General features: G+C 47.9%; 1 protein-coding gene across 1 annotated transcript in view; it reads left to right on the top strand.

The window, feature by feature from the left end:
* The window catches only part of SLC9A5 (solute carrier family 9 member A5), a 113,929-nt gene that overhangs the window by 18,621 nt on the left and 78,700 nt on the right, over positions 1-16,608 (top strand). The window contains exons 2-3 of the mRNA XM_089662757.1: positions 220-522; positions 6,895-7,058. Of these exons, the coding sequence (XP_089518883.1) occupies positions 220-522; positions 6,895-7,058 (467 nt within the window). The remainder of the gene's footprint in view (positions 1-219; positions 523-6,894; positions 7,059-16,608) is intronic.

The raw sequence follows: 16,608 nt of genomic DNA, 5'->3' as shown, positions 1-16,608 counted from the left end.
CAATTAGTCAGGCTCTTGCACTACATAGTTGAAGGTAAATCTAAAGGAAATTGGGCAGAAAATTGTATAGTGTATGGCCAGTCTTAGGTATATTTCAAGATACAACATTTACATGTAAAACAAAAGAAAAAAAAATAATTTTTTTAGGCTTCACTGATATAAAAAAGAAACAAAATCTGTATAAAGTGTTCCTGTGTTTTCTCTCCATGTCCATTGCAGTGTTCCACCTCTCCAGGAAGGTGACGACCGTGGTCCCCGAGAGCTGCCTCCTCATCATCCTCGGTCTGGCCCTCGGAGGGATCGTCCTGGCCATAGCCCAGAGGGCGGAGTTCCAGCTGGAGCCCAGCTTGTTTTTCCTCTTTCTGTTGCCCCCCATCGTCTTGGACTCCGGCTACTTCATGCCCAGCCGACTCTTCTTTGATAACATCGGAGCCATCCTGATGTACGCCGTGGTGGGCACCGTCTGGAACTCCTTTGCGACAGGGACTGCGCTGTGGGGGGTGAAGCTGATGGGCCTCATGGGTGAGTGTTCGGGTTATTTAAAGTCGATCTAAAGCCCAATTACAAAAAAAAAAAAATGTTCTGTTAGAATTTTAATTTCCCGGTTGGGACCTGTTTTGTTGAACCCCTTCAATGCCGGGAACCTTCACCCCCTTCCTGTCCAGGCCAATTTTCAGCTTTCAGCGCTGTCACACTTTGAATGACAATTACGCGGTCGTGCAAAACTGCAGCCATATAAATGTTTTTCCATTTTGTTTTAGACAGATAGAGCTTTCCTTTTGGTATTTATTCACCGTGGGGGGTGGGGGGGGGGTTATTGTTTGCTAAACAAATGAAAAAAGACTAAAACTTTTGGGGAAAAAAGTGTTTCCTAGTTTCTGTTATACAATTTTGCAAATAAGTAATTTTTCTTCTTCACTGATGTGCCTGATGTGCGCTATTGAGGCTGCACTGATGGGCAATGATAGGCACTGATAGGCTGCACTGATGGACACTGATAGGCTGCACTGATGGGCACTGATGAGGCTGGACTCATGGATACTGATAGGATGCACTGATGGGCTTTGATAGGCGGCACTGATGAGGCTGCGCTGATGGGCACAGATAGGCTGCACTGATGGGTACTGATAGGCTGCACTGATGGGTACTGATAGGCTGCACTGATGGGCTTTGATAGGCGGCACTGATGAGGCTGCACTGATGGGCACTGATGAGGCTGCACTGATGGGCACTGATGAGGCTGCACTGATGGGCACTGATAGGCTGCACTGATGGGCAATGATGAGGCTGCACTGATGGACACTGATAGGCATTGATAGGGTGCACTGATGGGCACTAATAGGCACTGATAGGCTGCACTGATGGGCACTGATGAGGCTGCACTGATGAGGCTGCACTGTTGGTACTAATAGGCACTGATAGGCTGCACAGATGGGCACTGCCAGGCTGCACTGATGAGGCTGCACTGATGGGCACTGATAAGCTGCACTGATGGGCACTGATGAGGCTGCACTGATAGGCACTAATAGGCTGCATTGATGGACACTGATAGGCTGCACTGATAGACACTGATAGGCTGCACTGATGGACACTGATGGGCACTGATAGACACTAGTAGGTTGCATTGATGGGCACTGATAGGCTGCACTGATGGGCACTGATGAGGCTGCACTGATGGGCACTGATAAAGCTGCACTGATGGGCACTAATGAGGCTGCACTGATGGGCATTAATGAGGCTGCACTGATGGGCACTAATGAGGCTGCACTGATGGGCATTAATGAGGCTGCACTGATGGGCATTAATGAGGCTGCACTGATGGGCACGAATGAGGCTGCATTGTATGCAAAAGTCAGTGCTCAAATAAACTTCTTAAATGAGTGAAACCAAACCCTCAAAAGGGACGCAGAACCCCACATTCTGTGAATTCAAAAATGAGGGCGATGACCGCGCTAAGATCCTGGTGAAAACGACAAGACATATAAGAGCTCTTACCAGAGATATTGGGCTTTTGTATTAAAAAGCCAACAGCACTTCACGTCATGTGAAGCTCTACCCAATGCGTTTCATCGTTGTTTGATGTCGTCAGGATGACGAAACGCGTTGGGTAGAGCTTCACGTGATGTCTCCACACTACATGGCTGCCAGCTGGAACGTTTATACGATGGGAGCGCCGCAGCTCCAGCAACGTTTCTTGATAGGACAGAGAACACTGCTATGGGGGTGCAGAGGACACTACAGTTGGGAGAGGTGATGTGAAGGGAGACAGAAGACAGTGCTTTTGGGGGGGGGGGCACAGGACACTGCTACAGGGGGAGGGAGGCTCTACGGTGGGATGGAGGAGGAGCAGAAGGCACTATAGTGAGGGGGGGGGGGGCAATGTGCAAGGGGACAGGACACTGCTATGGAGCTAGGACACTACAGCGGGGAGGAGGGTGAAGGGGACAGAGGACACTTCATTGTTCGGGGGGGCACAGAGAACACTATCGTGGGGGGGAGGGAGGGTGTGAAGGGGACAGAGGACATTGCTGTGGGGGGAGGAGGTGGGCAGAGGACACTATAGTGGGGGTGTGTGAAGGGAACAGAAAGCACTGCTATTGAGGGGGGGCAGAGAACATTGCTATGGGGGGGGCAGAGAGCACTGCTATGTGGGTGATGAGGACACTACAGTTGGGAGAGGTGATGTGAAGGGGGACAAAAGACATTGCTTTGGGGGGGGCACAGGACACTGCTACAAGGGGAGGGAAGCTCTACGGTGGGATGGAGGGGGAGTAGAATGCACTATAATGGGGGGGGGGAGAATGTGAAGGAGGGCAGCACACTGCTATGGGGATGAACAGAGAACACTGCTATGGGGGGGGGGGGGCAGAGAACACTGCTATGGGGGGGGGGATAGAGAACACTGCTATGGGGGGGGGGGACAGAGAACACTGCTATGGGGAGGGGACAGAGAACACTGCTATGGGGGGGGGGGGGGCAGAGAACACTGCTATGGGGGTGCAGAGGACATTACAGTTGGGCGAGGCGATGTGAAGGGGGACAAAAGACAGTGCTTTGGGGGGGGCACAGGAAACTGCTACAGGGGGAGGGCGGCTCTATGGTGGGATAGAGGGGGAACAGAAGGCACCATAGTGGGGAGGGGGAGAATGTGAAGGGGGGCAGGGCACTGCTATGGGGAGGCAGAGGTGACTACAGTGAGGGGGGGGGGTGATGTGAAGGGGAGCTGAGGACGTTAGTGGGGGTTTGGGGGGGGACAGGGGGACACAAGACACTTTGCTGTATTTTTATTGGGGGCTTCATAGTTATTTTTTTTTTAAAGGAAGCCCTCCCAGGGGCGCTTTGATTTCCTACATGTTGTCCAGGTAAATCCTGAATGGTTGCCCCCCCCCCCCCCCCAGGGTTGGGGTCTACATCAGCTTCAGGCACAGGATTTGGCCGCTGAAGATTCCCGTGGAGCAGAGGGGAGAGGTTCTGCCTCCAGAAGATTATCACATTCACACATTCACATTCACACATTCACATTCACACATTCACATTCACACATTCACATTCACACATTCACATTCACACATTCACATTCACACATTCACACATTCACACATTCACATTCACACATTCACATTCACACATTCACATTCATACATTCACATTCACACATTCACACATTCACACATTCACATTCACACATTCACACATTCACATTCACACATTCACATTCACACATTCACACATTCACACATTCACATTCACACATTCACATTCACACATTCATGGTCTCATCATAAATAATGGAAAGCTGGGAAATGATTTCATCCGACTTTAAAGGACTTCAGAAATGATATGGTAATGAATGCCATCTCCCTGCCCCCGCTCATACATGACTTCATGTTCGGGTGATGAATCGAAGCATTGGCTTCATCTATGGAGGCTGCAGATTCATCCATAATATATTCTCTCCATCCAATCAGAAGGAATTGTGACCTCCGCGGAGAATGACAGATCCAAAGACGAAGGTTGCCAGAGACAATTTGATGGTCTTTTAATAATAATGAACCTGAAAGGAAAGCTTCATTTTTCACTCTGTGCCCCTTAACCCCATTCTGTAAATTTAAAATGAACAAAGTGTATCCTTCTATGGTGTGTGCTTGCCTCAACAGAAACCACCTAGTATCACCTAGTGTCACTTCAGATGGCCCCCACGCCCCCCTCCAGCACACAGCAGGTGACTGACAGCCTCATCTGTGCATGTTTTCCTATAAGACTCTGTATATGGAGGGGGTGTCCATTCCTTTCCACTCAGGTCTCACATTACACTCAGATCCGTGCTCTATGCAGTGCAGTGCGTGACATCAGATCCCTGACCGCTGTCTTCTGGAGCTGAGAAATGTTGTATAGATTCTGTACTTTGAACTGTAAAGAGAAAACTGCTGATAAACAGGTACAACTTATGTAGCAGCATTTGTTTCATCTCTGTGTATCACCTGAGGCTGGTCACTTCACTTGGTATATGGAAACGTTTACAACCACTTTAACCTCTACTCCAGGGGTCTCCAGACTTTCTAAACAACCAGTTTACTGGTTACTTTTGGGGCTTGACTGTGGTCAGTGGGAGTAGAAAATGCTCCAGTGTCAGTGGGAGGAATAGTGTTCCATCATTGGTGTCAGTGGGAGGAATAGTGCCCCATCATTGGTGTCAGTGGGAGGAATAGTGCCCCATCATTGGTGTCAGTGGGAGGAATAGTGCCCCATCATTGGTATCAGTGGGAGGAATAGTGCCCCATCATTGGTATCAGTGGGAGGAATAGTGCCCCATCATTGGTATCAGTGGGAGGAATAGTGCCCCATCATTGGTGTCAGTGGGAGGAATAGTGCCCCATCATTGGTGTCAGTGGGAGGAATAGTGCCCCATCATTGGTGTCAGTGGGAGGAATAGTGCCCCATCATTGGTGTCAGTGGGAGGAATAGTGCCCCATCATTGGTGTCAGTGGGAGGAATAGTGCCCCATCATTGGTATCAGTGGGAGGAATAGTGCCCCATCATTGGTGTCAGTGGGAGGAATAGTGTCCCATCATTGGTATCAGTGGGAGGAATAGTGCCCCATCATTGGTATCAGTGGGAGGAATAGTGCCCCATCATTGGTGTCAGTGGGAGGAATAGTGCCCCATCATTGGTGTCAGTGGAGGAATAATGCCCCATCATTGGTGTCAGTGGGAGGAATAGTGCCCATCATTGGTGTCAGTGGGAGGAATAGTGCCCATCATTGGTGTCAGTGGGAGGAATAGTGCCCCATCATTGGTATCAGTGGGAGGAATAGTGCCCATCATTGGTATCAGTGGGAGGAATAGTGCCCCATCATTGGTGTCAGTGGGAGGAATAGTGCCCCATCATTGGTGTCAGTGGAAGGAATAGTGCCCCATCATTGTATCAGTGGGAGGAATAGTGCCCATCATTGGTATCAGTGGGAGGAATAGTGCCCCATCATTGGTGTCAGTGGGAGGAATAGTGCCCCATCATTGGTGTCAGTGGAAGGAATAGTGCCCCATCATTGTATCAGTGGGAGGAATAGTGCCCCATCATTGGTATCAGTGGGGGGAATAGTATGTCATTGGTGTCAGTGGGAGGAATAGTATGTCATTGGTGTCAGTGGAGGAATAGTGCTCCATCACTGGTGTCAGTGGGAGGAATAGTATGTCATTGGTGTCAGTGGGAGGAATAGTACCCCATCATTGGTGTCAGTGGGAGTGAACAGTGCCCCATCATTGGTATCAGTGGGAGGAATAGTGCCCCATCATTGGTATCAGTGGGAGGAATAGTGTCCAATCATTGGTATCAATGGGAGGAATAGTGCCCCATCATTGGTGTCAGTGGAAGGAATGGTGTGCCATCATTGGTGTCAGTGGTTGGAATAGTGCCCTAAGGGCCATTTAAAGGCAGGCAAAGGGCCACATCCATCCTGCAGACCCCAGTTTGGAGACCCTTGCCGTACTCTCTCTGTGGCAGGCGGGGAAGTGTAGCAGCTTAAAGGGTTAGTTCACCTTTACAGAAAAAAGAACTATCCCTGGGCCCCCTCCCTACCACCCGGGCCCTGCTGTACCTACCTCTGGGACTGCTGAGCCGTCTGTGACCCCCCAGCCAGTCCAGGACTATGCAATCCCCGCTCTTCCAGCTTTTCTCCATCGGGCCAGATCGATTCGGGTCACATTTGCATGCCTTGTTTTTCGATGTCGGCCCCTTTAAAAGTCAGCTTTTCTTTCCAGGGTTTTGTTTAGGGAACGGTGTCACTCAGATGGTACAATCCGGGATGTTTGTGTGTGGGAAATGATGGATAATAACACGCTGTTAGTGGAGACGAGAAAATAGCTGATGTTCCCATTTCAACAAATCGAGACAGATTTCCGCTCAGTTGTGCTTTTAAGGGAAAGAGTCGATGCGTGCCACCGATGATCCTATCAGATCGAAAGCAGAGGTGGAGGGGGGGGGGGGCTCGCCTTCACCAAAAATATGCAACCAGACAGGGGGCGCCTATATCAGTGTCGGGACAAGGCCATCTAGTGCCCAGGGCAAAGGTGCCAAATGGGGCCCCCCCTGCCTAAAATGTACCAGAATTACGTGTCAGCAAAATCTCCCCCCCCCCCCAAAAAAAAAAAAAACATTTCAGCTCTAATCTGCATGCTTACCCTCAAGTATAAATTCCCTTTGCAAGCCACAATTCTCCCCCTCTTCCAGGCCCTTGCTCTACATCGGTATTGGCAGATTTACGACACTGTACAATCACATTGTAAGGTGTATGGTCTGGACAGGCAACCCGCCGAGTGTACTTCGTAACATTACAAGCATGCTATAGAATCGCTGGAAGTCGGACGAGTTTCTAAATTGTAACCATTTTCGCTTCAGATCCTCAGGTAGAGGCCGGTCTGATGGATTTCCTGCTTTTCGGAAGCCTCATTTCTGCCGTGGACCCTGTCGCCGTGCTGGCCGTGTTTGAGGAAGTTCACGTCAACGAGACCCTTTTCATCATCGTGTTCGGAGAGTCTCTGCTGAACGACGCCGTGACCGTGGTAGGTGCTGCATGCGCAGATGTTTGAACCCTTATTACCTGTGATAGAACAAACGCCCCTGCGCAGGCGTACACCGTATGCACGAGGCGGTATCAATAAAGTTTCGAGACTAGTTTTGTAACACACCAACTGATGGCTGCACGCACAGTCACAGGGAGCACCGACCTTCATATGTCAGTGTGCCAAAAGACATCGTCTATGGTACATCGGGAGCTGCGCAACTGGTGCTATTCTGACCACGTGCGTTACCGCGTCTCCTCTTTCATCGTAGACAGCAAGCTAGAACAAAGAGCAAGCGTGAAATTCATGCAAAAATGGCATGGGAGACATGTGATGTGAAAACAATGGCTGCTACACACACGGCTATTCGATGTGCCCAGTGCGCACGGCCGTTACATTCAGCATTCCAGCCGATGGGCAGAAAAAAAAAACAAATAATCGTTCCACAATGAAAAAACCACTATGAAGCCATTGATATCTGTTTCAGACAAAACATGGCCTTCTCTAGCCACTGGCATCTAAAGGGTTGCAATTTGATCGCAAGGTGAGGGTTATCCCGGCCATAGACGGGTCGAAAATCGGCCAATTTTTTGGCCGACAAAAAAATCGTCCGATTTTCGCACCGTTAGTGGGTTAATTGGTCGGCCGTTTTTCGGGGTATTTGCACATTTTTTTAATCAGGCATGTTGGAAAATTTGCAGCCGAATTTGACGATCGGCCGATTTTCCCAGCAATGATAGGCAAATCGGCCGATCGTTTTACCGATAAAAAATCTGCGCATGAGCCGTGACTTGGAAGAAGAAAAAGAAGAAGTAGAAAAAGAAAAAGAAGAATTCCAGTCTGCTATTAGATTTTATATGAAAAAGTCTTGCAGCTGCAACAATGTATCCATTTGTATCCAAATAAAAACATCAATATTCAAATAATGTATTACAATGTTTTTATTTGGATACAAATGGATACATTTGTTGCAACCGCAAGACCTTGTCATATAAAATATAATAGCGGACTGGAATTCTTCTTCTTCTTCTTCCTATTCTTCTGCTTCCTATTCTTGTTCTTCCTATTCTTCCTATTCTTCTTCTCCTTCTTCTTCTTCTTCCTAGTCTTCTTATTCTTCTTCCTATTCTTCTTCCTTCTTCTTCTCCTTCTTTCTATTCTTCTTCCTATTCTTCTTCTTCTTCCTATTCTTCTTCTTCTTCCTATTCTTCTTCCTCTTCCTATTCTTCCTCTTCCTATTCTTCCTCTTCCTATTCTTCTTCTTCTTCCTCTTCTTCCTATTCTTCCTCTTCCTATTCTTCTTCTTCCTATTCTTCTTCTTCTTCCTATTCTTCTTCTTCTTCCTATTCTACTTCTTCTTCTTCCTCTTCTTCCTATTCTTCCTCTTCCTATTCTTCTTCTTCTTCCTATTCTTCTTCTTCTTCCTATTCTACTTCTTCTTCTTCCGCTTCTTCCTATTCTTCTTCTTCTCTTTCTATTCTTCTTCTTCTCCTTCTTCCTATTCTTCTTCTTCCTTTTCTTCTTCTTCTTCTTCCTATTCTTCTTCTTCATTTTCTTCTTCTTCTTCTCCTTCTTCTTCTTCTTCATCTTCCTCTTCCTTTTCTTCTTCTTCTCCTTCTTCTTCCTATTCTTCTTCCTATTCTTCTTCTTCCTATTGTTCCTCTTCTTCTGTATTGCTGTCACATTGTATGGTGTGCTCCCGTCTCTGCAAGGGACAGAAGTTATGGGGTTAATGCCGGCCATAGACGGGATGAAAATCCGTTTAACGTTGGTGGTAACATCGGCCAATCGAACGACCGATTTTTCGTTTTTTGTTTTTTTTTTAATCGGCCGATGTTCGACCCATCTATGGCCTGCTTTAGGGGTTCCAGATACGGCAGCAGATCACTTACAAATCCAAATCCATGTCCAGCTTCACATTGTCAGAACCTGTAAGCCGACCTGGCCACATTGGAAGCACGTTCCCAAATTTGAGTGCGTCCTCCAAATGGGTCACCAGGCAATTCTGAGGGACCAGCCTTCTTTCTGGCCCTCTCCAGCAAGGGGCCTCCCCTGGATCTCCTCCTTGGCACAGCTTCCTCCATCCCTCAGCAGGATAGCTCCAGGACCAGTTCTGCACATATTGGGCCCCAAAGGAGGCTACTGGGCCTAACATCAGAGCTCCATCTCAGGCCTCAGGCCAGGGGAAGAAAGCCAGCACGTGGCTTGTCTCAAATATTTATATCTTCCCCCGGCATGCGCCAGTGACCTGACCTCCTATCTGATTGGCCGAAGGAAAAATAAATATTCATAACTTAGTTTTGTTTGTGAAATCTCACGCTATGATCAGTGATACAGCGACATCTGCTGGCAACACGGAGAAATCACGAGCCAACTTAAGCACAGGGAAAAACCTGGTGAAAAAGTATACAATCAGCCGGAGCGGACTACAGCCCAGCCAAAAACGAAACAGCCCCTGTTGAGGACAAAGGGGCTACCAGGGCTGGGATAAGGGGTGGGCAGGAGGGGTATCTGCCCTGGGCACTGCGCATCATGTGAGGTGGGGGGACCACGAGGAGAATGGGGGGAGGAGATTTGTATTGGAGAGGGGGGATTTGGGGGGTGGCAGGGGGTAAGAATTGTTGTGGGGAGGTGTGCTAGGAGTGGGGATTTGGGGGGATTTGTACTAGTAGTAGTGATTGGGGAGTATTTGTGCTGAAAGGGGAAATTGGGGGGGATTTGTGCTAGGATGATTGATTTAGGGAGAGACATTTGTTCTGGGAGGGGGGATTTGGAATGGGGGGTGGATTTGTGCTAGGATGAGCGATTTGTGGAGAGACATTTGTTCTGGGAGGGGGGATTTGGAATGGCAGGGGGGGTGGATTTGTGTGAGGATGCGGCTATTGCATCTAGGTAGAAAAGGGCTGCAGGAGATCCGCAGCTTCGGGTGACAACAGAAAATTAAAAACAAATATTTTCTCATACGCGGAGCTTTAGGGAAATGTCAGCCATTTGGGGCTCCGATCTCCTCTCATCCGTCCTCATTATAAATTGATTTTGACATTTTAGAAGTGAGCTGCCCTGCTGGTCTCATCCTTTATTCATCGGCGGTGAGTGACGCGCGGCCTCTTTGCGTTCTGTCGCCTTGCGCTCTCTTGGCTGAGCCATCTATAGGATCGTTCTTAGTGTCAGATGGCATCGGTGCGGGAGACCAACTGCTGCGGTTCTCTGCGAGTGCACTTGTCGCATGCACTGCTGGTCTACGACAGACGTACCCAGACAGATACGCAATGACTGAGCGCAAGAGCTTACTATTCACAGTGGATGGAAATCCAATCAACAGAATCTCATATCTGGTGATGGTGGCTCCTCCGTTCTGCCACGGCTCCTAAAACTGCTGAGTTCCCACTGACACCCTCGGATAGAGGTGGAGGATCGTTCACATCATCATTAGTGCCTGTCAGTAAGGACATGCTGCTTTGTATTTCTCTGCACAGCATGTCTACCTAGTAAAACACACAGTTAACCCTTTGATTGTCCCACATGTTAACCTCTCCCTGCCCAGTGCCATTAGTGCCTGTCAGCAAGGACATGCTGCTTTGTATTTCATTGCACAGCATGTCTACCTAGTAAAACACACAGTTAACCCTTTGATCGCCCCACATGGTAACCCCTTCCTGCCCTGTGCCATTAGTGCCTGTCAGCAAGGACATGCTGCTTTGTATTTCTCTGCACAGCATGTCTCCCTAGTAAAACACACAGTTAACCCTTTGATCGCCCCACATGTTAACCCTCCCTGCCCAGTGCCGTTAGGGCCTGTCAGCAAGGATATGCTGCTTTGTATTTCTCTGCACAGCATGTCTCCCTAGTAAAACACACAGTTAACCCTTTGATTGCCTCACATGTTAACCCCTCCCTGCCCAGTGCCATTAGTGCCTTCAGCGAGGACATGCTGCTTTGTATTTCTCTGCACAGCATGTCTCCCTAGTAAAAAACACACAGCACACATTTAACTCTTTGATCGCCCCTCATGATAACCCCATTCCTGCCTAGTGCCATTAGTGCCTTCAGCAAGGACATGCTGCCTTGTATTGCTCTGCACAGCAGCATGTCTCCCTAGCAAAACACACACACGGCACACAGTTAACCCTTTGATCACTCCAGATGTTAACCCCTTCTTGCCCAGTGCCATTAGTACAGTGTCAGCGCTTTTTACTAGTACTGATCCCTGTATTGGTGTCACTGGGGATGTCAGTGACACCAAGTCAGTCCCCCCCCCCCCCAGTGTCAGAATGCCCACCGCAGTCCCGCTATAAGTTGCTGATCGCCACCATTACTAGTAAAAAAAAAAGAAAATAACAAAAGAATTCCCATTATCTATACCGTCATTTGTAAACGCTATAACGTTCACGTAAACCAATTAATTTACACGTATTGGGATTTTTTTCAGCAAAGACACGGAGCAGAATACATTTTATCCTAAATTTATGATGAAATTTGATTTTTTTAAATTTTTTTACTGGACATGTTTAATAGCAAAAGCTTTTTTTTCTCAAAATTGTCTTTTTTTTTTTATAGAGCAAAAAATAAAAAATGTACAGGCGATCAAATACCACCGAAAGGAAGCTCAATACGTGGGAAAAAGGACGTAAATTTAATTTGGGTGCAGCGTTGCATGACCGCGCAATTGTCAGTTAAATTAACGCAGCGCCGTAACGCCACAAATGGTCTGGTCAGGGGGGGGGGGGCTTGGGGGAAATCCTCTGGAGGGCGAGGGGTTAAAATCTCTTTTTTTCCCTCCCCCCACCATTGGAATTATCGATCTGTTTTTCCTCGCTCTTTATTATTTGCGGTGGCGATCACGCAGAGACGCCGTGCTCCGGGGGGGGGGGGGGGGGGGGGGTTGTTTGAATGGACGATCCGGCGGCACTTTCTGTAAAATAGGACAACGTTCGACTCACAGAGGAGTTTCATGACAACCGCGCAGCAAGAAGTGCGACTTCATCCAGGTGGTCACATAAAGAAGACATTGTTTCCTTTTCAAACAAAAAGAAATGTATTTCAATCCTCTGACCTGAATACCCACCCCCCCCGCCCTCCCCCCATATCTGTCAGTACCAGGAGGTCGGTGCCTACCAACTGCCACTGTCCCACGGTAGGAAGGCGAGCGAGTCGCATGCCCCGCCCCCCAATGTCTGGGAGTACGGGGGATTTTTCTTCTTTCTGGGCAACAAAAGGAGCCGGTCACTTGCCCTCCGGAAGATTTCCCCTCTTTAATACCAGGACATTTTTTGCGATGCAGCACTGCGCCACTTTAAGTCACCGGTCAGACCGCTGCGATTTAAAATAGCGTGATTTGTGTGCAATTTCAGTGCGATTTCTGAAGGCTTAAGCCCTGGGTCACACCGCCGCGATTTCACTTGCGATTTGGGAATTGAAATTGTACCTGAAATCGGATCTAGTGAATGTGAATGTGTCTTAACACACGCGATTTGCTGCGGTGCCATTTCAAAAGTAGTTCTTGTATGACTTTTTCTGCAGTTTGTTGCGGTTTCACATTAGACTACAGTAGAAATCGCACTGCAAAACGCAATGGAAAACGCAAGAAATCCTTGGGAAATATCAAACAAATCGTGGTGAAATTTGCCATGCAACTTGCAAATCGTATGCCAAGTCGCACAGTATTGTCCGCAAATCGGTGCGGTTCCGACTTGGTCAGAGCCGCACAGATTTCTAAAGTCGCACTTGCACTACTTTTGGCGCGATTTGCATAGACATCCGTGTCAGGACTTCACTGTAAGTCGCATTTCAAAGTCGGGCTTGATGTGAACGGGGGCTTAGGCTTGGTTCACACTGCATGCGATTTAAAATCGCGCATTTTGTCTGCGATTTCACCGCGATTTGTTTGATATTTCTAGATGATTTCTTGTGTTTTCCATTGCGATTTCTGTTGTAGTTTATGTAGGTGAAATCGCAACAAACTGCAGAAAAAGTCATACAAGAACTACTTTTGAAATCGCACCGCAGCAAATCGCGTGTGTTAAGACACATTCACATTCACTAGATCCGATTTCAGGTACAATTTCAATTCCCAAAGCGCACCTGAAATCGCGGCGGTGTGAACCCGGGCTTATTGTGATTTGTGAAGATTTTCAATGATTTCTTGCGATTTGCAGAGCGATTTCCGTTGTATTCTTTGTATGTGAAATCGCAATAAACTGCAGAATAAGTCACGCAAGAACTACTTTAGAAATCACGCTGCAGCAAATCGCACGTGTTAAGACGCCAACATTCACATTCATTAGATGCGATTTCGGCTGAAATTTCTGAAGGCTTAAGCCCTGGTTCACACTGCTGTGATTTCAGTTGCGATTTGGGAATTGAAATCGTACCTGAAATTGGATCTAATGAATGTGAATGTCTTAACATATGCGATTTGCTGCAGCGCAACCTTAAAAGTAGTTCTTGTATTGCTTTTTCTGCAGTTTGTTGCGATTTCACCTACATAGACTAAAATAGAAATCGCACTGCAAAACGCAAGAAATCATTGGAAATATCAAAAATCGTGGTGAAATCGCAAACAAAATGCACGATTTTAAATCACATCCAGTGTGAACCAAGCCTAAGCCCCCGGTCACATCAAGCCTGACTTTGAAATCGCACGACTTGCAGTGAAGTCGCATGATTTCAAAGTCGGGTGAGATGCCGCTTTCAGGTGCGATTTGCAAGACACCTGACAAGGATGTCTATGCAAATCGCACCAAAAGAAGTGCAAGTATGACTTTAGAAATCGCATCGGCTCTGACCAAGTCAAAACCGCACCAATTTGACCACTCTAATAGGGTGCGACTTGGCGTGTGATTTGCAAGGCGCATGGCATGCAAATCGCATGCCAAGTCGCACCTGATGTGTCCGGGGTGTAAGGCTTGGTTCACCTACATAGACTACAACATTAATTGCACTGCAAAATGCATGAAATTGTTTGGAAATATGAAACAAATTGCGTTGAAATCACAAAATGTGCGATTTTAAATCGCATCCAGTGTGAACCAAGCCTAAGCCCCCGTTCGCATCAAGCCCGACTTTGAAATCTTCACAAGTTGCAACCCGGACATTTTTTAAGATGCAGCACTGCGCTACTTTATGTCACCGGTCAGACCGGTGATCAGTTATGACACCGGCCATTTGATGGCTTGACGGTTCAGTTGAGAGCACGAGCAACTGTGACAGTCATCATTCACGGCATTCCTTGAATGTAACTGTTAAACGGATGGGTTTAGTTGCAGTGCAATGCGGATATTTTCCAGCTCGGTAGACTATATAGGAAACAGTTGTCATTTTTACTCAATAAATGAACTGATATTATACCGCCCCCCTCGCCCCCCCCAGTTACAGGAAGACCTTTAATTGAGTGCGTTCCGTCCTTTCAGCATCTCGCCGTGTTAAATCAATACTCTGCCCATCGATCAGTTTCCGTTTTCAAGCTGTAAAGTGTGGGGCCCTGTGGGGGTTCCTGAAAACGAAGCAAGAATTCCAAAGCGCGATGGATGACGCCAATTACATTCTATGGAAGTCTCAGCGGATCCTCAGAACTTCTCGTTCTGCACGCGCGGCGGGAGTGCGACTTTTTTTTTAATTATGCATTATTAATCCGAAATCCCCCCCCCCCCCCCCCGGGGGGCCAAGTACTGCAGGAAGACCGACCTGAAATGTACGAGAAGCTTCACGCTGCCGCAAACGTTTCTTTGTACCTGCCGGAGTCATAGAAGAGATACAGGAGGAGGGCGAGCAAGGGAGAGACGGGTGGACGTGTTTTCTTAAAGGGATATTACATCCAAAACCAAAAAGTGTCCTGTATCGCAGCTTACCAATCATTAGAGGTGGCGGCTGCATTCGTTTTCTTTTTTACGCCTTTTTTTTCTCCTCTGTTTTCACCTGATCTGGCCAGTAACACACCTCCTGTATTAAAGCGCCCCCCCCAACTCTGGAGGAAGGTGCACAGGGGGGGGCACCTTTGGACAGCACCATTGTCAGTCTGGGGGGAGGAGACTGTTAGCAGATTTAGATACACTCATGGGCGTCCCTAGGGTTGGTGTCACCCGGTGCGATAACACTTTGTGACACCCCCCTCTGACGATCCCCGCAGAATTGAGCGTAATGGATCGGAGTCTGATCCATTATGATCCCCAATCCGCAGATCCGATCCATCCTGCGGGGATCGTCGGCTTTCTTTACAACTTACCTTTTTCGTGGAGCGGGTCCGGTGTCACCCCGTATAGGTTGCATGCTGACGATCCCCGCAGGATGGATCAGATCTGCGGATTGAGCATAATGGATCGGAGTCCGATCCATTATGATCCCCAATCCGCAGATCCCATCCATCGTTGGCATGCGACCTATACGGGGTGACACCGGAACCGCTCCACGAAAAGGTAAGTTGTAAAGAAAGCCGACGATCCCCGCAGGATGGATGGGATCTGCAGAGTGGGGAGCATAATGGATCGGATCCATGCTGCGGGGATCGTTGGCTTGCTTTACAACTTACCTTTTCGTGGAGCGGGTCCGGTGTCACCCCGTGTGGTAGGTGTCACCCGGTGCGGCGCACACACCCTGCACCTGCCTCGGGACGCCACTGGATACACTAACAAACTGAAGCCAAACTCTAGCACTAATGCTTCAAGCGCCGGTTCACACCATAGGAACGCAGTCCAGATGCGTTTTTTATGCGTTTTTTATGCATTTTGGATGCATTCCGGTGCATTTTTTTACACATTCCAGTTTATCCCCCCCCCCCCTCTTTTTCTTCTATTCAAATAAGGACATGCGTGTTCCGGTGCGTTTTTTATGCGTTTTACCGCGTTCCAATGCAGTTCTGTGCAGAAAGAATGCCGCCTGTTCTACTTTTTTTTTTCTTCATCCGGAACGCACTGGAACTGCCAGCACTGGTGTGATCTATGACACTGACCACCATATCACCGACTTTCTGTGCGTATTTGATGCATTTTAGACACGTTCCAGTTAATTTTTCCCTCTCTCTTTTTCTTCAATTTAAATAGGGACATGTGCGTTCATAACTGCTACATCTGCTTGTTCTGTTGAAAACCAACAGACTTACTGGCTGGATCACCAGGTAAAAAAAATAAGATAACAAAAGCCTACAGAGGAAAACCAATGCAGCCGTCACATTGGTAAGCTGCAATATAATAAATGTTTTCTTTTGGGTTTAATACCGCTTTACAGTAAACCTCAGGCAGGAAAAATGAACAAAGCATATCCCTCTACAGTGTGTACTTGTCTCAGTCCAAAGGGCGGAGTGCAGTTTGTGTCTTCAGTCTTCTTCCTATGTGTCATTTCTGGCGGGTTGTAGGAACTCCAAGGAATAGAGGGGGAAGTGGAGGGGGGGGGGGCTACAGCACAGAGCCTGTGATTGACAGCCTCAGCTCTGCATGTTTCCTTATGAGACTGTATAGGGGGGGAGTGTGTCCTTTTCCTCCATTCAGTTCAGGGCCATAGACATTTTTTTTTCCTGGGGGGGGGGTTCAGTTCTCTGGGGTGGGGTTCAGCCTTGGGT

This window comes from Staurois parvus, unplaced genomic scaffold, assembly GCF_062004578.1.
Source record: "Staurois parvus isolate SC_StPar_1 unplaced genomic scaffold, SC_StPar_1.0 ptg001534l, whole genome shotgun sequence".
Classification (NCBI taxonomy): Eukaryota; Metazoa; Chordata; class Amphibia; order Anura; family Ranidae; genus Staurois; species Staurois parvus.
This window is presented reverse-complemented; position numbering and strand designations above follow the sequence as displayed.